This window comes from Aquarana catesbeiana, linkage group LG09, assembly GCF_042186555.1.
Source record: "Aquarana catesbeiana isolate 2022-GZ linkage group LG09, ASM4218655v1, whole genome shotgun sequence".
Classification (NCBI taxonomy): domain Eukaryota; kingdom Metazoa; phylum Chordata; class Amphibia; order Anura; family Ranidae; genus Aquarana; species Aquarana catesbeiana.
In genome coordinates, this window is record NC_133332.1 from 227,226,961 (window position 1) to 227,247,767 (window position 20,807).

Below are 20,807 nucleotides of genomic sequence, written 5' to 3' on the forward strand. Positions count from 1 at the left end.
TCGTGCAACGTTTTATCCAAACAAAATTCATGTCCTTTTTTCCCCCACAATTAGAGCTTTCTTTTGGAAAAAAAAACATTTTTTTTTTACTTTCTGCTATAATACATATCCCTCAAAAAAAAAAAAAAAAAATATATATATATATTATATATATATATATATATATATATATATATATATATATATATATATATATATATATAACAGTATTCATCAGTTTAGGCCAATATGTATTCATCTACATATTTGTGGTAAAAAAAATTTTAAAAATGCAATATACGTATATTGGTTCCTCTGTGCAAAAGTTATCGTGTCTACAAACTATGGAATAAATTTAGGGACTTCAAATTTTTTTTATTGTTTTTACTGGTAATGGCGGCGATCTGCGATTTTTAGTGGGACTGCGACATTGCGGCGGACAAATCTGACCCCAAATTACACTTTTTGGGGACCAGTGACATTATTATATTGATCGGTGCTATAAAAATGTATTGATCAATATATAAATGACACTGATAGGGAAGGGGTTAACAGTAGAGGGCGATAAAGGGGTTAAATGTGTTTCCTCAGCGTGTTCTAACTGTAGGGGGGATGGGCTGCCTTGGACATGACAGAGATCGATGTTCCTGATCACTGGGAACGGCAGATCTCTGAGATGTCCCCTGTCAGAATGGGGATCCGCCTTGTTTACAATGGCAGATCTCTGACCTGCCTCTGTGTATGTGCACGTGCCCGCAATCTCACTCGAACAAACCGACATACGGGTACATCGGTTTGCGCAGGAGAGCCGATCTGCCAGATTATAAGTGCCGAGGCTGGTCGGCAAGTGGTTAAGTTTGGACTTTTAAATGATTGTTGCCCAGTCCAGTATGGTTGGCCATTCTGAAGCCACACAAAGGAATCATACTTTTCCTGCTTTATTATCTCTCTGACACACCTCTAGTAGCCATGACAAGTGAGAGGGCTTGAGAATTTACGTGCTCCATATCTATAAGAAATTGCTGCCTAATACAATGGTAACCCTTTAGAAAGGGCATTTGGACTTAACGGTTTTTCATAACAACCTGCAAGGGTGAACAAAGCCTGCTTTATGTAAGGTTGGCAAGCAAGCTTCAATGCCAAATTATTGCAAAATCTTCTCATTGTATAAGGAAGTGTTTAAAATAAAGTTTGCACAGTGATCTGGAGTTATGTGTTTCCTTATTGTATATTGTCTTACTAGCTATCTAAGGAAGCTCAACCTATGCACAGGTACGGAAGAGTTAAGTGAAGTGAAGTACACGCATGTAGTCCGTGCAAGGTGCATGGTGGGACCCCATACCGTTACTGGTAGTAAGGTAGCAGAGATATGTCAAAATAAGAAATGGCTGCACCTCACGTGGGCTCCAAGTAAAGTTTATTGGAATATGAAAATATCCAAAATGACACCAGAGGACACCAGCAGTGGTCAAGGTAGACGCGTTTCACACAACAGAAATGTGTGTAATCATTACAAAGACATGCCTAACTGATACTTCTTATATACGGTATCTCACAAAAGTGGGTACACCCCTCACATTTTTGTAAATATCTTATTCTATCTTTTCACGTGACAACACTGAAGAAATGACACTTTGCTACAATGTAAAGTAGTGAAAACTCAACACACAGCCATTAATGTCTAAACAGCTGGCAACAAAAGTGAGTACACCCCTAAGTGAAAATGTCCAAATTGGGCCCAAAGTGTCAATATTTTGTGTTGCCACCATTATTTTCAAGCACTGCCTTAACCCTCTTGGGCATGGAGTCCTTCACTGGTTGCCACTGGAGTCCTCTTCCACTCCTCCATGATGACATCATGGAGCTGGTGGATGGTAAGGACCTTGCGCTCTTCCACCTTCCGTTTGAGGATGCCCCACAGATGCTCCATAGGGTTTAGGTCTAGAGACATGCTTGGCCAGTCCATCACCTTTACCCTCAGTTTCTTTAGCAAAGCAGTGGTCGTCTTGGAGGTGTGTTTGGGGTCGTTATCATGTTGGAATACTGCCCTGCGACTCAGTCTCCGAAGGGAGGGGATCATGCTCTGCTTCAGTATGTCACAGTACATGCTGGCATTCATGGTTCCCTCAATGAACTGTAGCTCCCCATTGTTGGCAGCACTTATGCAGCCCCAGACCATGACCCTCCCACCACCATGCTTGACTGTAGGCAAGACACGCTTGTCTTTGTACTCCTCACCTGGTTGCCGCCACACACACTTGACACCATCTGAACCAAATAAGTTTATCTTGGTCTCATCAGACCACAGGACATGGTTCCAGTAATCCATGTCCTTAGTCTGCTTGTCTTCAGCAAACTGTTTGCAGGCTTTCTTGTGCATCATCTTTAGAAGAGACTTCCTTCTGGGGCGACAGCTATGCAGACCAATTTGATGCAGTGCGCGGCATATGGTCTGAGCACTGACAGGCTGACCCCCCACCCCTTCAACCTCTGCAGCAATGCTGGCAGTACTCATACATCTATTTCCCAAAAACAACCTCTGGATATGACGCTGAGCACGTGCACTTAACTTCTTTGGTCGACCATGGTGAGGCCTGTTCTGAGTGGAACCCGTCCTGCTGTACGGTCTTGGCCACCGTGCTGCAGCTCATTTTCAGGGTCTTGGCAATCTCCTTATAGACTAGGCCATCTTTATGTAGAGCAACAATTTATTTTTTCAGGTCCTCAGAGAGTTCTTTGCCATGAGGTGCCATGTTGAACTTCCAGTGACCAGTATGAGAGAGTGAGAGCGATAACACCAAATTTAACACACCTGAGGCCTTGTAACACTAATGAGTCACATGACACAGGGGAGGGAAAATGGATAATTGGGCCCAATTTGGACATTTTCACTTAGTGGTGCACTCACTTTTGTTTCCAGCCGTTTAGACATTATTGGCTGTGTGTTGAGTTATTTTGAGGGGACATCAAATTTACACTGTTATACAAGCTGTACACTCACTACTTTACATTGTAGCAAAGTGTCATTTCTTCAGTGTTGTCACATGAAAACCTATGATAAAATCTTTACAAAAATGTGAGGGGTGTACTCACTTCTGTGAGATACTGTAGATTTATCCCCTGTACAGGTGCTAGGGGAACGTAAATCAGAGGCAGGTGACAACCTTGATCAATGATTAAATCAAAACATACAAGTATAAACACATAAAAACAAATATTCACCAAGTGAAATATTCAAACAAAATGAAAGAATCAACAGAAGAAAAGAAACAAATCATAATAAATGAATACATGCAGGATGATAAATATCACATGTTTTCAACTAAAAAAGACATCAGGTAAACACTGACAAACTAGAATTATTAGTTCAGAATATATGACTACAGATACACACTAAATGTTGCATGTGGAAGCATATTTTACCAAGTGACAACTCTGAATATATGTAAAGTCACACAAGGCCAAAAATATCACATCCACAGGTGGGCTGTAAAAGTTGGGGAAAATCTACTAAAATTCCATCAACCCTATAGGGTGGTAAATATAACAGTTACCTGTGTCCACCCTGGACATGTATGAAACCATATGTGGTCAAAGATCTTACATCTGCAGATGGGCAGTGAAAATTGGGGAAAATATATTGAAATTTCATCAACCCTATAAAAGTTTTACATGATGATATATTAAGCCATGTGGCAACCTTAGACATGTATACAATCACACATGGCCAGAAGTATAACGTCCGTAGGTGGGTGGTAAAAGTTGGGGAAAATATACTAAAACCCCCAGAGACCCTATAACAGGGGTCTTCAAACTACGGCCCTCCAGTTGTTCAGGAACTACAATTCCCATCATGTCTAGTCATGTCTGTGAATGTCAGAGTTTTACAATGCCTCATAGGAAGTGTAGTTCTGCAACAGCTGGAGGGCCGTAGTTTGAGGATCCCTGCCATATAAGGTGGTAAATGTACCAGTTACCTACGTGCAACTTGAACATGTATGAAACCATATGTGGACAAAAATCTCACATCTGCAAATGGGCGGTAAAAGTTGGGGAAACTATACTAAAATCCCATCAACCCTATTAATATTGCATGTGATAACATATTAAGCCATGCGGCAACCCTTGACATGTATAAAATCACACATGGCCAGAAGTGTCACATCCATCAGCGGGAGGTAAAAATTGGGGAAAATATACTAGAGTCCCATCATCCCATAATATATCAGTTACCTATACCCATCCTGGGCATGTGGTCAAAAAATATCACATACAAAGATGGGTGGTAAAAGTTGGGGAAAGTATGCTGAAATCCCAACAACCCTATAAAATTGTGAAAGTACCAGTTACCTGTACCCACCCATTGCATGCAGGACAGGGATGTAGGACCAAAGTAAGAGAGATGTGGTTGGAAACAAATACTGATCCAGGGGACCAATGGATAAAAAAAACGAAAAAATAAAGCAGAGAAGAGCAAAAAAGAAAAACAACCAGTTGGAGCTCTTCAGGTGATGGAGGGAAGTGTTGTTCAGACTCATTCATAGAAATGACTCACATCCCACTCAAAATTGAGTCCCAGGAGAATACGAGTCGGAGATGGAAAATCCAAAACACTTCCCTCCCACAACCGAAAAGCATCCCATCCCCTTTTGGGGACCCTGATCTTATCAATGACCTAAACCCGTAAAGCTGCCCCCCCCATGGAATGTGTTGAAGTGTTTTGCCACATTTGTGGATAAGTGTTTTTCTATAGTATACAAATATTTCTGGAAGCGATCACGGAGACGCCTTGTTGTCCTACCCACATATTGGACTCTACACAGGGTACAAGTAATAAGATATACTACATACCCGGTGTTACAAATGAAGAAAGAGAGAATTTCAAATTCCTTCAGGTTTGTGGTAGAGCAAAACTTGTTTCCTCCATCAATGTGGTTACAACATGAGCCCTCCCTTGCCCAGCACTTATAGTTCCCCTTGAAATGTAACCGGATGAATGATTTGAAGGGTTCCTTATAAAAGAAACTGTGGAATAAATAGCAACCCAGCATGGGGGCTCTACGTTAAACCACAGTCCATTCCGAAAAATATCTGCGCTTGTTTCATCTGAATGTAGGATGGGCAGGTGTCTTTTGAAAATTCTCTTCATTTCATTAAACTCATTACTTTATGGCATAGAGAGGGTACGTTTATTTTGTTGTTTATTCCTATAGGGGTATCTTTTCCTAAAATTTCCCCTCTGCTCTTCCATTTGTCTATGGAGAGAGCCCTGTCCAACATCCATCTGGGGTATCCCCGATCCAAGAATCTCCTGTATAAAGACATCGCATCCTGTTCAAAACAATCATCATCACTACAGATGCGTCTAACTCGCAGGAATTGGCCAACGGGGATACCCCTGATGGTGTGCATCGGGTGACCTGATTGGGCAAATAGGAGGGAATTACCCGATAGGTAATAGATAGGCAATTGTGTGAAACGCGTCTACCTTGACCCGATAGGGGTGACCCTCCCATCACCTCCAATTAGGTGAACATCCAGGTAACACGCCTCTTTGTCATTTGCATATCCAGTGAAGGAAAGGTTTCTATCATTACAGTTAAAGTGTGTCAGAAACCATGAAATCAGACCGAGAGAGAAGTACAGTTAAATCACACTTGTTTAATAATAAAAGTAAATAGAACAAACGTAGTCAAAACATAGCCAGAGTTCAGGAACCGGAACGGATAGTCAGACAAGCCAAACATCAGGGAGCCGGAGATGAGCGTAGTAAAACAGCAAGCAGGATCTGGAGCCAGAAGGGATGTCAGCCAAGCAAGTCTTTAACAGGAATGCAGGAGATAGTCTCTGTGATGTTGACCAAGGCGAAGGCAGAGATCCTCTGGACTGGACGGCTTAAGTAGGCAGGACTAACGAGCAGGATATCATCAACAGCTGAGTACTTGTGGAGAGATACAGTAGGAGCTGGCTATTAGCCGACAGCTGAGCGGCCAGCTCAGAAAAGGAAGGGCTGTGCCCAGCCCCGACAAAGTGCTCTAGAATTGCCAGCAGGCACTCCACACCGTTCTCCACCACAAACAGTAGGTCATCAATGAACCTCAAGTAGAGCCGGATGGATGACCTAAAGGGGTTCTCCCCACCAAGGATGTAGGATTGCTCCTGCAAATCCATGTAAAGGTTGGCTAGGGAGGGCAAATTTTGGTGCCCATCGCGGCCCCACATCTCTAGAGGTAGAACTCACCATCAAACACAAAATAATTGTGGAACAATAGATAATCCTAGACTTCCGTGATATACAGTCTGTGTTGAATTGATAGACTAGTAAGGGTATCCAAATAGACCAAAACTGCTACTCACGCAACGCTATGAGGGATAGAGGAGTACAGGCTGGTCACATTATTGGTAACCCAGGAAAAACCATCTTCCCACGTGAAATCATTCATGATGTTAAGGAAATGGTTTGTATCCTTAAGGTAACCAGGAAGTTGATCAATCAGTGGCTGCAGATGCCTGTCAAGCCACTGGCCCAGGCACTCATTAAAGTGGCGTTCCACCCACTTTTACAATTTTGTCTTAAAGGAAAGACAACACCTCCACCACTCGATTTTGGATAATTTTTTTTTTCTTACTTACCTTTTATGATTTGGCTTTTTTCTGATTAAATACACTTAATTTAATCCCACTCTCTACTAGGTTGGTGATCACCATCCTGTACTCTCTAGTTGGATCCCCCTTTAACTTTATATATGCCATCTGATCAGATAATTGACAGGTGGCCTCATTTCTGTATAGGTATTCTTTCATGATCACAATGAGGCCCCCCTTATCTGAATTACAGATAACAATAGTTTTAGCTTCCATTACCGGTTTGAGAGATAACCTCTCATCACTTGTTAAATTATCATGGCACATTGTATCACCCCCCATTGACTGATGTGCTAGGGCCGGTAAGTCTCGTTCAATGGCTTTTTGAAATTTTGCCTTCTCAGAGGTACGAGAATTTGAAGGATAAAAATCTGATGCGGATTTAAACGGAACAGACTTCATGGCACCATCATCAGCGCTATGAGTATTAAATGGAGCAGTCTCCTATGCCAGATCTTCTAGCTCCCAAATGGCACAATGTTCCCTGGATGAAAAATCATCACCCACTGTCACATTATTCATGGGTGCAGACCCTTGATTGTACAGAGGCATCTATAGCATTTGCAGAGCAATAGTGTATGTTAATAGTTAAATTCCCAACAAATCTGTTCACATCCAGAACCGTGTCAAACACGTTGAAGTGTCTCTGGGGACAAAACTTCAGTCCCTGCTTGGACAACAAAGACAGTTCATTGTTGGAAATAATTCTATCAGAAAGATTCATTACATTAGAGTAGTCTCTGACACACCTCTAGTAGCCATGGCAAGTGAGAGGGGCTGAGAATTTACATGCAGTGTCCTCCATATCTATAAGAAATCGCTGCCTAATACAATCTGTCATCTTCCATCCAAAACGGTAACCCTTTAGAAAGGGCAGTTGGACTTAACGGTTTTGCATAACAACCTGCAAGGGTGAACAAAGCCTGCATTACGTAAGGTTGGCAAGTAAGCTTCATGTCAAACTATTGCAAAATCTTCTTCTTGTTGTATAAGGAAGTGTTTAAAATAAAGCTTACACAGTGATCTGGAGGAAGGGCCATTTTTAACGTGGGGCAAACGGGGCAACTGCCCCGGCCTTGTTTTTGTTGGGGGCCCAAAGCAGCTGCCCTGTTTCCAAATTGGGGCCCCGATGATGGCACCGCAGAGCACACCGGGGACATGGGAAGCAGAGCTGTATTAGCCAGCAGAGAGGGGCTGGGGCCAGGAGCTCCACTGATGCTCTGACCCCCCCTATGCAGCCTGTGTACTAGGGATGGGGCGGCCGTAGTAGGAGCTGAGAGCCCTGCCCCCGGTGTTCTATCAATTTGTGCCCTCCGTCGAAAAGTGCCTGATTTGCTGATCAGCTGGAGTAACATCACTATAGCGCATGCACACATCGTAGGAGGGTTTTTTCAACGGGAGATACCATTTCACGGCACAATTGAAAGCTATGCAAAGAGTGGAGGGACACGGTAGATGTCAGATTGTGCCTCGCTGTAAACCGGCGGCCCAACAGCGAGGCACAATATGACAAATACGGTGCCCCTCTGTTTGCATAGCATTAAATTGTGTCCGTGAAATAGTATCTCCCATCGAAAATGGTATCTCCCATCCTATGATGTGCACATGCGCTGTGGTGACGTCACTCCAGCTGATCAGGAAATCAGCTGGAGTGCCCTTTCATTCTGCGCATGCACTTTTCGACGGCGGGCACATATCGACAGAACACCGGACCTCTGTATTCCCCAGCCAGCAGGGAGAGGTGGGGCCAGGAGCTCCACTGATGCTCTGACCCCGCCCTATGTAGTCTGTGTATTAGGGAAGGAGTGACTGTAGAAGGAGAGAAGGAGATTTGAGTGGGAGCCCCACCCCCGGACCTCTAAAAGTGTATGATGAGCCCGGCTGGCCATGTATGTCCTTCCACCGTAGACTGCCTAAATGCTATACTAAACCCTGAACTGTTGTACAAATGCAAAGCTGTGCTCCTCTGAAAGATCTCTGACCATCTTCTGTAGTATGTCCGCTGTCTCCTGTAGTATGTCCACCGTCTCCTGTAGCATGTTTGCAGTCTCCTGTAGTATGACCGCAGTTCCTGTAGTATGTCCACCATCTCCTGTAGCATGTCCACAGTCTCTGACCGTCTCCTGTAGTATATCTGCAGTCTCTGACCGTTTCCTGTAATCTGTCTGCAGCCTCTGACCATCTCCTTTAGTATGTCGGCAGTCTCTGATAGTCTCCGTTAGTATGTGTATTGATGTGCTGCTTTACTTGCTTAATTATTTGGGATTGCTCCATTGCTCAGTGAGCAGTAATGATGTGCTGTAACCTCTAGCAACCAATTAGTGAACAATAGTGATTTGCTGTAATCTCTAGCAACCAATCAGTTAGCGGTAATGATGTGCTGTAACCTCTATCAACCAATCAACAAGCAGAAATGATGTGTTGTAACCTCTAGCAACCAGTCAGTGAGCGGTAGGCTGTGACCTCTGGCGACCAATTGCAATCACTGCATGATCTGCTGCAGTAAACTGATTTTGAGTCTAACTACTATTTTTTTTGTATGCCTCAGAATGGGGTGCCGAAGAAAATGTTTACCATGGGTCCAATCAATATTAAAGATGGCCCTGTCTGGAGTTACGCATCTCCTTATTGTATATTGTGGGGGATATATATTGGTAGGGATATGCGGGACAGGTGGAGAGGGCATTGGCCCTGCGTATTTCCCCCCAAATGCAGCTATGACAGTATCCATCGACACAGGACAGGTGAGTTAACTAAACTACAGTCATATGCTCAAATGTACACGGTAAAGGTACCCCATTTGCAAGAAAAGCAACCTAGCCTAGCCCAGAAGAACCACCCTGGGGTAGGCCTCTCATGTGACCCTTACTTCACGGCCCAAAGAGGAGGAGAACATGGAGGAGGTACCACCTGCCTACACTTGCATGCGCTTGCTTGCATGCTTGGTGCATGGCTGGTATACACTAACATGAAGCAACCTCCACCCTGTCCCAGGGCATTGGTGAGTATGGCACAAGTAAAGGCACCCTATGTGTAAGGCAGTGACCCCATCCAATGTGCCTAGTGTAGCCCAGAAGAACCCACCCTATGCAACCCATACTTGGCATCCAAAGAGGAGGGGAACATGGATGAACTGTCACCTGTCTACCCTAAAAGGTCCTGATTCCCCTATATAGTTATCAATAGAGGTATTACCAGCGGAAGAAAGAAAGTCCCGATTCCTTAATATAGATCTTTATTACTAGAGGAATCCCCACTCCCCAGCAAGAGTAACAAGATCTTAATTCCCTTTTCTTGATCATACATCACGGGACACAGAGTATTCATTACATAGTGGGTTAGATAGGCACCATCGGTGATTGGACACTGGTTAACCCCAATTAAGGAGAATTTCTCCCCTATATGACCCCTCCCATATGGGGAGGACCTCAGTTTTTTCACCAGTGTCTAAGGTGGTTGGTCACATAAAACATGTGCTGTGAAGAAAGCTCCAGTTTGGTCCCTGTGGGGGCTTAAAGGGCTATGCTGACCGGATCCATATCTCGGCCGATATTTTGACTCCCAAGATGGTATGGTACCCGGGCCTCGTCATCCGAAGAAGCGAGGTTTTGCCTGTAATGTTTCCCTGGGGTGCCCTCTAGTGGATGGAGGCAAGATTGCGCCGGCTGTTACAGCTCCACAGTAAGGGGTGGTTCACACCAGATGCAGTCTAGTGCATTTTTAATGTGCATCAAAAATGCATGCACAGTGTTTTTCATGTATTCCAATGGCCCCAATTCACCCCAGCGTAAATGCATTCATGTGCAGTCAACAAAAGTAGAACATGCTCTATTTTTCGCATTAAAAACGCACTGGACTGCACATGACCTGAATTTAAATGAAAAAAAAAAAAAGAGTGGAAAAAATGCACCAGAACACATCAAAAATGCCCAGGAATGCATCAACTAGCAGGAGGAAAGTTCACAACTTACCTTAAGTATTTTACTGAAAGAGTAGTTGATGCTTGGAGTGGACTTCTGGCAGAGGCAGTGAGCCAGTCAACAGTAAGTGGATTAAAATTGTTTGTTACCCTAAAAAAAAAAAAAAATGGATCCTGTTCCTTTAAAGCATGTTATACAGCACAGTGCTTCTGCTGTGTAATTTGGTACCCTGTAACACCTGAAATACCTGGTTCATCCTGTCTGGTTCTGCCCTCCCCCCTGTAAACTGACCACGGTTTATCATGACTGCTGAGCCCTGACACCGTGGTCAGTTTACATGCCTCCATCATCCACTGTGTCTCCTGCCCTCCTCTGTCCTCTCCCTACCCCCCTCCCTCCCTGCCTGTCAACTCCGTGTCCATGCCCACCCCCTCCCCTCCTGCTGCTGAAATTACAGATACTTTTTCACACCATTCTCTCTGTTTAATAATGTAATCTGGCCCAGTGTCTGTTTTATAAAAAAAATAATGCAGCTATATAGCTGATTTCAGAGCGCCGCTTTGTGCTCACGTGACCGACCAGCTCTCTCCTTCTCCCTTCCTCCCTCCTGACTGACGTCAGCAGGGGAATCTCGGCCCCGCCCACTGCAGCTGTCAGGCCGAGAGAGGAGAAAGCTGACCGGTCACATGAGCGCTGAGCGGCGCTCTGAAATCAGATATATAACTACATTATTTTTTTTATAAAACACATTTTTTTATAAAACACAGACATGGGCAGATTACATTATTAAACAGAGAGGATGCTGTGAATATAGTGGGATTAACAACCACAGTGATTTTATGCTTTATGTTATAGCACATTGTAAATAATGATGTATTATTGTACTATTGAATAAGATACGTGTTTTTCTATTTAATAGGGGCTGACGATGTTCATTGTTATGCTGAGGTTAACGGCGTGACGGGTGAATGCGAAGATTATCTTGGAGAAGGCGTGCCTGAACTGGATTGCTGTCTGAATATAAAATATGCCTTTAAGCGGGATTCTCAGTCTGAATGTCAAGCCTGCCGGTAAGTGGGGTGAAATAAAAAAGTTGTCTGACAACTAAGTTGCATCCACGTTGTTGCTTATTTTCTTCCTTAAAATTGCACACCAGCTCTGGTGGTATCATTATTCCTGTGTCCCTCCACTATGGCTGCGTCTCCCCCTCCTAAAACATTGCCGTTGTGTGCTGCCATCAGGATTGTGCCACCACTCACCTATGGCTCTATCTCCTCCTTAGTTCTGTACGGCAGGTTGTGTGCTTCTATCCGCACTGCCTGTCCTGTAGACATGTGCAATTAGTCTAGTCCCGAGTTTGTTTTTCGACGAAATTCGACAAATTCGGAAATATTCAAATGAATGAAAACCCATTTAACTAAATTTTCCAAAATTCGAAAATTTGAAAATTTGAAAATTCGAAAATTTGGAAATTCGAAAATTTGGAAATTCGAAGATTTGAAAATCCAAAAATTTGAAAATTCGAAAATACAAAAATCCTACAATTCTAAAAAACGAAAATCGGAAAATAAGAACGAAAATTAAAAAATGATAAATCCCAAAAATTAAAAAAAAAAAAAATCTGAAATAACTAACTAATAATAACTATTACTAACTATTAAATCATAGGTATTGGAATTTTCCTTTCAAATTTGGCTGTTAGTGAACGTAATAAAAACAAATATATCCAAGGTTACGAATTATCCAAAATAACGAATGCCGCATCTAAACTAATGGAACGTAATGAATTAATAATAATAATATAAACTTTCCATGTTCCATTCGTTTGGATACGCCATTCGTTATTTTGGATAATTCGTAACTTCGGATAAGTACGTATTCGTTACGTTCATCAACAGCCAAATTTGAAAGGGAATTCCAATACCTATAATTTAATAGTTAGTTATTATTAGTTAGTTAGTTAGTTAGTTATTATTTCGGATTTTTGAATTTTCGGATTTTCAAAGTTTCAGATTTTCAAAGTTTCAAATTTCTGAATTTTTGGATTTTCGAATTTCCAAATGTCAGAATTTTCAGATTTTGAATTTACGAATTTTCAAATTTACGATTTTTCAAATTTACGAATTCACAAAGTTACTCGAAATAACGAATTTTGATCATAGAGAATGACACGAAAAATGAAAAAAAGAAAAAACTAATTAAAACAAAAACAAACAAATCTTTTGGCAGTGCACATGTCTACTGTCCTGTCCCCTTACCTTAGGTTCTATCTCCTCTTAGCTCTGTACAACAGTTTGCTTACATCTGCACTCTTCCTTTTTAAATTCCTCACCTTTGGCTCCATCCCTTCCTTGGCGCTTTGCGGCTGGTTGTGTGCTTCCATCTGCACTGTTCCATGCTATTACCTCTGGCTCTGTGTAGCAAATTGTGTGCTTCCATATGCGATGTTCCAGCCCTCACCTGTTACTTTGTTTCCTCCTTGGTTCTGTACGGCAGGTTGTGTGCTTCCATCTACACTGTCCCACCCCCTTACCTCTGGCTCTTTCTCTTCTTTGGCCCTGTACGGCAGGTTGTGTGCTTCCATCTGCACTGTCCCACCCTCTTACCCCTGGCTCTTTCTCTATCTTGGCCCTGTACGGCAGGTTGTGTGCTTCCATCTGCACTGTCCCATCCTCTTACCCCTGGCTCTATCTCTTCTTTGGCCCTGTACAGCAGGTTGTGTTCTTCCATCTACACTGTCCCATCCTCTTATGCCGCGTACACACGGTCGGACTTTTCGTCTACAAAAGTCCAACGGACGCCGACGGACTAAAGCTGGCTGGTAATCCGATCGTGTGTGGGCTTCTCCAGACTTTCAGCAGACTTTTTCAGCCTCAAATCCGACGGACTTTAGATTTGAAACATGCTTCAAATCTTTACGTCGTAACTACGACGGACCCCGAAATCCGCTCGTCTGTGTGCTAGTCCGACGGACAAAAACCCATGCTAGGGCAGCTATTGGCTACTGGCTATGAACTTCCTTATTTTAGTCCGGTGTACGTCATCACGTACGAATCCGTCGGACTTTTGTGTGGTCGTGTGTAGGCAAGTCCGTTCGTTAGAAAGTCTGCTGCAAGTCCGCCGAAAGTCCGCCGGAAGTCTGTCGGACAGGCTGTCGGACTTTTGTAGACGAAAAGTCCGACCGTGTGTACGCGGCATTACTCCTGGCTCTTTCTCTTTCTTGGCCCTGTACGGCAGGTTGTGTGCTTCCATCTACACTGTCCCATCCTCTTACCCCTGGCTCTTTCTCTTTCTTGGCCCTGTACGGCAGGTTGTGTGCTTCCATCTACACTGTCCCATCCTCTTACCTCTTGCTCTTTCTCTTCTTTGGCCCTGTACGGCAGGTTGTGTGCTTCCATCTACACTGTCCCTTCCTCTTACCCCTGGCTCTTTCTCTATCTTGGCCCTGTATGGCAGGTTGTGTGCTTCCATCTGCACCGTCCCATCCTCTTTCCCCTGGCTTTATCTCTTCTTTGGCCCTGTACGGCAGGTTGTGTGCTTCCATCTACACTGTCCCATCCTCTTACCCTTAGCTCTTTCTCTTCCTTGGCCCTGTACAGCAGGTTGTGTGCTACCATCTACACTGCCCCATCCTCTTAGCCCTGGCTCTTTCTCTTTCTTGGCCCTGTACAGCAGTTTGTGTGCTTCCATCTGCACTGTCCCATCCTCTTTCCTCTGGCTCTATCTCTTCTTTGGCCCTATACGGCAGGTTGTGTGCTTCCATCTACACTGTCCCATCCTCTTACCCCTGGATCTTTCTCTTCCTTGTCTCTGTACGGCAGATTGTGTGCTTCTATCTGCACTGTCCCATCCTCTTACCCCTGGCTCTTACTCTTTCTTGGCCCTGTACGGCAGGTTGTGTGCTTCCATCTACTCTGTCCCATCCTCTTACCCCTGGCTCTTTCTCTTTCTTGGCCCTGTACGGCAGGTTGTCTGCTTCCATCTGCATGGTCCCATCCTCTTACCTCTGGCTCTATTTCTTCTTTGGCCCTGTGTGGCAGGCTGTCTGCTGTCATCCGCACTGCTCCACCCCTCACCTGTGTCTGGGTAGCACATAATGACCAATCAGATTTTGAATGATTGCTCTCAGCCTTCTGTTTATCCACATTGCATTGGCGCCATGTTTATAATATGACCGTCTATTCCAGTTCAGCAGAGTGGTCCCAGTGGGGTGAATGGAGCCCGTGTACTGTGTCGTGTCTAATAGGAGTTCAGAGAAGAGAGAGGGTCTGCATAGGTCAGGGCAACTGTGATGGGAACACATTGGAGGTCCGATCCTGCTCACTGAAAGATTGCTGTCCTCGTGAGTATGAGCAAATATTGACGGCTGGGGCAAAATAAGTGCATATTAGTTTATTGTATATTTCTGATTATGCGATATAAATAATGAAATACCTATCCTGCAGAAGTGGCCTCCCTTCCTGCTTTCTGTATAGCCTCCATGTATAAAAGACAGATATGGAGACAGCCTATGTAAAATGTTTTCATATTAACTTTTCCAAAACATTATAATAAAATTTCAATAATGAAAAACATTGGTTGACCTTTGAATGGGCTGTTTAGGCAAAGTGTAAGCTCTCTCAGGACAATGGAAAGAGTGCGCCTGCTGCCAGACCATAGACATTAAAGTATGAACATACACTATATTACCAAAAGTATTGGGACACCTGCCTTTACGCGCACATGAACTTTAATGGCATCCCAGTCTTATGCCCCGTACACACGGTCGGACATTGATCGGACATTCCGACAACAAAATCCATGGATTTTTTCCGACGGATGTTGGCTCAAACTTGTCTTGCATACACACGGTCACACAAAGTTGTCAGAAAATCCGATCGTTCTGAACGCGGTGACGTAAAACACGTACGTCGGGACTATAAACGGGGCAGTAGCCAATAGCTTTCATCTCTTTATTTATTCTGAGTATGCGTGGCACTTTGTGCGTCAAATTTGTGTACACACGATCGGAAATTCCAACAACGTATTTTGTTGTCAGAAAATGTTATAGTCTGCTCTCAAACTGTTTGTCGGAAAATCCGATGGAAAATGTGTGATGGAGCCTACACAGGGTCGGAATTTCCGACAACAAGGTCCTATCACACATTTTCCGTCGGAAAATCTGACCGTGTGTACGGGGTATAAGTCCGTAGGGTCCAATATTGGGTTGGCCCACACTTTGCAACTATAACAGCTTCAACTTTTCTGGGAAGGCTGTCCACAAGGTTTAGGAGTGTGTCTATGGGAATGTTAGACCATTCTTTTAGAAGCCCATTTGTGAGGTCAGGCACGAGAAGGCCTGGCTCGCAGTCTCCGCTCTAATACATCCCAAAGGTGTTCTATCGGGTTGAGGTGCAGGCCAGTCAAGTTCCTCCATCCCAAAACTCACTCATCCATGTCTTTATAGACCTTGCTTTTGTGCATTTGTCCAAATACTTTGGTGGAGGGGGGATTATGGTGTGTGGTTGTTTTTCAGGGGTTGGGCTTGGCCCCTTAGTTCCAGTGAAGGGAACTCTTAAGGCATCAGCATACCAAGACATTTTGGACAATTTCATGCTCCCAACTTTGTGGGAACAGTTTGGGGATGTCCCCGTCCTGTTCCAACGTGACTGCGCACCAGTGCACAAAGCAAGGTCCATAAAGACATGGATGAGCGAGTTTAAGATAGAGGAATTCGACTGACCTGCACAGAGTCCTGACCTTAACCCAATAGAACACCCTTGGGATGAAGCCAGGCCTTCTCGTCCACATCAGTGCCTGACCTCCCAAATGCGCTTCTGGAAGTATGGTAAAACATTCCCATAGACATCCTCCTAAACCTTGCGGACAGCCTTCCCAGAAGCGTTGAAGCTGTTATAGCTGCAAAGGGTGGGCCAACTCAATACTCACCCCTATGGACTGAGACTGAGATGCCATTAAATTAATGTGTGTGTAAAGGCAGGTGTCACAATACTTTCGGTAATATAGGGTATATCTAACAAGCAGTACAAGAACTTTAAAACAAGTCATCCCTGACCTCACTAGCTGCTTGTACTGTGAAGTCATTCAGTCTCAAAGACCACAAGATAGGTTCAAAAAGTTGTTTTAAGGGACAGTGCGATTCACATGTGATCCGGGTGCAGTGTGATTTCAGCCCATTCAATTGAATGGACTGAAATCCCTTTGGACCACAGCAAAAGTAGTGCACAGCAACAGCAACCGGATCACATGGTACTTCTGTACCATGCGCTCTGGTGCAGGCAAACACACTGCGATTGCGACCTGTGTTTTGGGTGTCGTTAGCATTGAACTGACACCTGCTGCAGATCGCAAGTGTAGTGAGTTTTGAATGCGGCGTGGGAAACGTGCACAGAACGTGGGTTTCCCGCACCTTGTTCTAGTGTGAACCGCCAGTTTGTTATCTACTCACTTTTTATTTATATTAGAAAGTTGACAGGCTGTCAAGATTTTGGTACAGTATAACGTAAAGGGCTTATTTACACTTGCAGTCAGGGGTGGGGGTACGATAAAAATAGTTGGTTGAGCCACGGTTTTACCAACCCCCTCCCTTAAGCTGCAAGAGCAGCTGGATCAGGTTGCACACATGCCCTGGCATTTTCAGTGGGCTGTACCACTGCCAAATGCAACTCATTCAAGCAAATGAGCCCAAACAACAACCTCTTTGCAAACACGTGTAATAGTGCTGGCTTTTAAGGGTTAAAATGGTCACTGAGGAGCTTCCCAGGCGCTTGTCAGCCGCCATATGATCCACCATAAATCAGTTTATAGAGGAGTGGCAAGGGCTGCCACAAACGTTAATTAGGTTTAAATAGGCTGTTTTTTCAGTGCCTCTGTTGTGAATTTTGAAGATGAGTTTATCTATAATGCATACAGCTACAGGGGTTAATAAGTCTAATTGTAAAGTTCATTGTTTAGACTATGTAAATACTTTAAATTGCATAGACTGGCAACAGGTTCACTTTGAAGTAATGGCAAGAGATGTGTGCTTTCTTTTACACTATCTATTTAGCCCTAAACGCTATACACGGGGCTCACATGTTGTTAACTTTGCTGCAGGCAATACCAAATAACAGTAAAACCATAAAGAAAAATACTGTGCTATCCCTTAAGTGAAAATATTCCACACATATGTTCAGAGAAAAAACAAAGCAAAAAAAAGGAACAAGAAATAAAAAATAACCATAAAATGCTGCTGCAACCTTAAATGCGAGACAACCCCCACCTTACTAACTGTACAGATAATAGGCTGTGCTGCTAATAAATGAACGTGATCATGATGAATACAACCACCTTAGTGACAATTGAACGTAAGCAAAGTATTACTTGACAATTAAACGTGAACAAAATAGTAAAAAATATACAGTAACTGAAAAACATAAATCGCATGCAGAAATGGTGAATAAAAAATTCAGTGATCAAAACAATTGAATCAAGTCCATATAATCAAAAAATAAAAAAATAAAAGTCCTTGTGGGTGCAGAAATTAATGGATAGAGGGAGAAAGACACCCTTTCTTCAAGTGATGTAAAACGTGCAAGAAAAAAACTGTCTCCGTAAGGAGCGTGGTGTTATAGGGAGTTCCTCCACCTCAAGTAGGTAAGCCCCTTACCAGATCCAAAGATCTCCTGTCAAAGAGATCATACACGCATGTGGCTGTGTCCCCCAGCCACTGGGTCTCTGTCAGTACGTGTGTCATAAGCCACCTCTCCGGGAAATCAGCCTAATGATGATGTTTCCGCTCCCAATCCATGAATAAATATAAAGAAAAATGCTCCATAGCGTAATACAGTTAAAAGCTACTTTATTAAATAAAAGAAAAGCACTTACAAAATGTACAGTAAATGTTCGCCTCTAAAATCACTAATGCGCCGGCCGGCTTCAGCTGCTGCCCGTTCCTTCCGGGTTCAGCGTGGTGTGGTGGTGACGTCAGCACGCCGCTCCTCCCTACGCCGTTTCGACAAATCTGTTTTGTCGAAACGGCGTAGGGAGGAGCGGCGTGCTGACGTCACCACCACACCACGCTGAACCCGGAAGGAACGGGCAGCAGCTGAAGCCGGCCGGCGCATTAGTGATTTTAGAGGCGAACATTTACTGTACATTTTGTAAGTGCTTTTCTTTTATTTAATAAAGTAGCTTTTAACTGTATTACGCTATGGAGCATTTTTCTTTATATTTATTCACGGATTGGGAGCGGAAACATCATCATAAGGCTGATTTCCCGGAGAGGTGGCTTGTGACACACGTACTGACAGAGACCCAGTGGCTGGGGGACACAGCCACATGCGTGTATGATCTCTTTGACAGGAGATCTTTGGATCTGGTAAGGGGCTTACCTACTTGAGGTGGAGGAACTCCCTATAACACCACGCTCCTTACGGAGACAGTTTTTTTCTTGCACGTTTTACATCACTTGAAGAAAGGGTGTCTTTCTCCCTCTATCCATTAATTTCTGCACCCACAAGGACTTTTATTTTTTTATTTTTTGATTATATGGACTTGATTCAATTGTTTTGATCACTGAATTTTTTATTCACCATTTCTGCATGCGATTTATGTTTTTCAGTTACTGTATATTTTTTACTATTTTGTTCACGTTTAATTGTCAAGTAATACTTTGCTTACGTTCAATTGTCACTAAGGTGGTTGTATTCATCATGATCACATTCATTTATTAGCAGCGCAGCCTATTATCTGTACAATACCAAATAACAGATTCCTGGGAAATGGAGAGAAGAGAGAGGCAGTCGATGGATAAAATGATACAGAAAAAGCAAAAGATTACCTGCTACTTGTTCATTCTGTGTTTAGACGCGTTAACTCTAGGGAAACAAATTGCATGTGTACTGATTTATGGCATCACACTGACACCCCTTATCAAATAAAACAAAACATATTTAAATTGTGCTTTCAGTATGTCACTACTCAGTTTAGGGTCACTTCCAAGTTTTATTGACGTTTTTGTATTATGGAATATTGTTAATTAACAGAAGATGGAGGCTGGTCACAATGGAGTGCATGGTCTGAATGCTCTGTGACCTGTGAACGTGGACAGAGGAAACGCACCCGGCAATGCAATAGTCCTTCTCCATCGTGCGGAGGGTCATGTCGCGGTGCTAATGAAGAGGTTGAAAAATGTGACACCTTTCAAATATGCCCAAGTAGGTGACCCCAATCTTTTAATACACTTTGCTGTATACACTTTTTATAGCTTTGATATGAGCACTAATATCAACGTAAAGTTCAGCTCCATCCAAAACTATTGTTTTCATTTTATGGTCTTGTGTATCTCTTAGGAACTGGTCAAATAACCCCAGGAGAATTGGCAGTTCCTCCCATCTCTTTTATATATGCAAATTATGGAGTTGTGTTTCTTTCTGTGGGTTCAAAATAATATTGAAAAAAATACTTTTCTTCCAACTGTGTGTCTGTGACATCTTGTTGTGAATGGATAGAGAAATTTGCCCATTATGGTCTCCAAATAATACCAAAAAAAATGGTAGGCTAGTATTTTAGAAAATAGCACCTGTCACCTCCCTAGGAACTAGATATATCAAAGTGGCAGAGGTGACTTTCAGGTTTCAATGCTGACCTGCTCAATATGTTAGTTGCCTTGCCATCATGCCTAAAAAATAGTTGGATGCCATTCTGCATCATTATTGCCATCTGTGAACCATACAAGAGCTTCTTCACACCCCCCCTTGGGATTCTCCGTAGAAATATATGGAGTGTACAATTTACACAGAGGAACTAGGCAGCTGTGCTCACAAGAGTTAAGGTACCAGAGATGGTGGAGTTAGATATCCTCACTGGATAGGGACAACAGTTAAGACTTGTCCAGGTTCAGACCTGTTGTACTTCAATTAGTAAAGAAAGGCTGTGTTTTACTTTGCCAAATTTGAATTTAAATCACATGACAATAAAGAGTAATAATGGCTTTTAGATCTTTTATTAATTTTTTTTTCTCCCTCCAGCTCATGGACAATGGGGTGCCTGGGGAGGCTGGGGCTTGTGCTCCTCTAGTTGCATTGTAGAAGGTTCTGGAATATTCCCAGCTCAGTCCCGATTCCGACAGTGTGACAACCCGAGCCCTTCAAGCAGCCCCCCAGGAAATCCATGCCCAGGGAGTAATCGTGACTCCAAAGATTGCACTGGCCTTCCCTTTTGTCCAGGTGAGCAACTAACTCTTAGGGTTGCAACAGTCATATTTTTTGCAGAGCTCTTATG

General features: G+C 43.3%; 1 protein-coding gene across 1 annotated transcript in view; it reads left to right on the forward strand.

Moving 5' to 3' along the window:
* LOC141108349 (properdin-like) overlaps positions 1 to 20,807 on the forward strand; it is a 70,303-nt gene that overhangs the window by 10,787 nt on the left and 38,709 nt on the right. The window contains exons 2-5 of the mRNA XM_073599885.1: positions 11,464 to 11,614; positions 14,732 to 14,886; positions 19,571 to 19,741; positions 20,555 to 20,752. Coding sequence (XP_073455986.1) covers positions 11,464 to 11,614; positions 14,732 to 14,886; positions 19,571 to 19,741; positions 20,555 to 20,752 — 675 coding nt within the window. The remainder of the gene's footprint in view (positions 1 to 11,463; positions 11,615 to 14,731; positions 14,887 to 19,570; positions 19,742 to 20,554; positions 20,753 to 20,807) is intronic.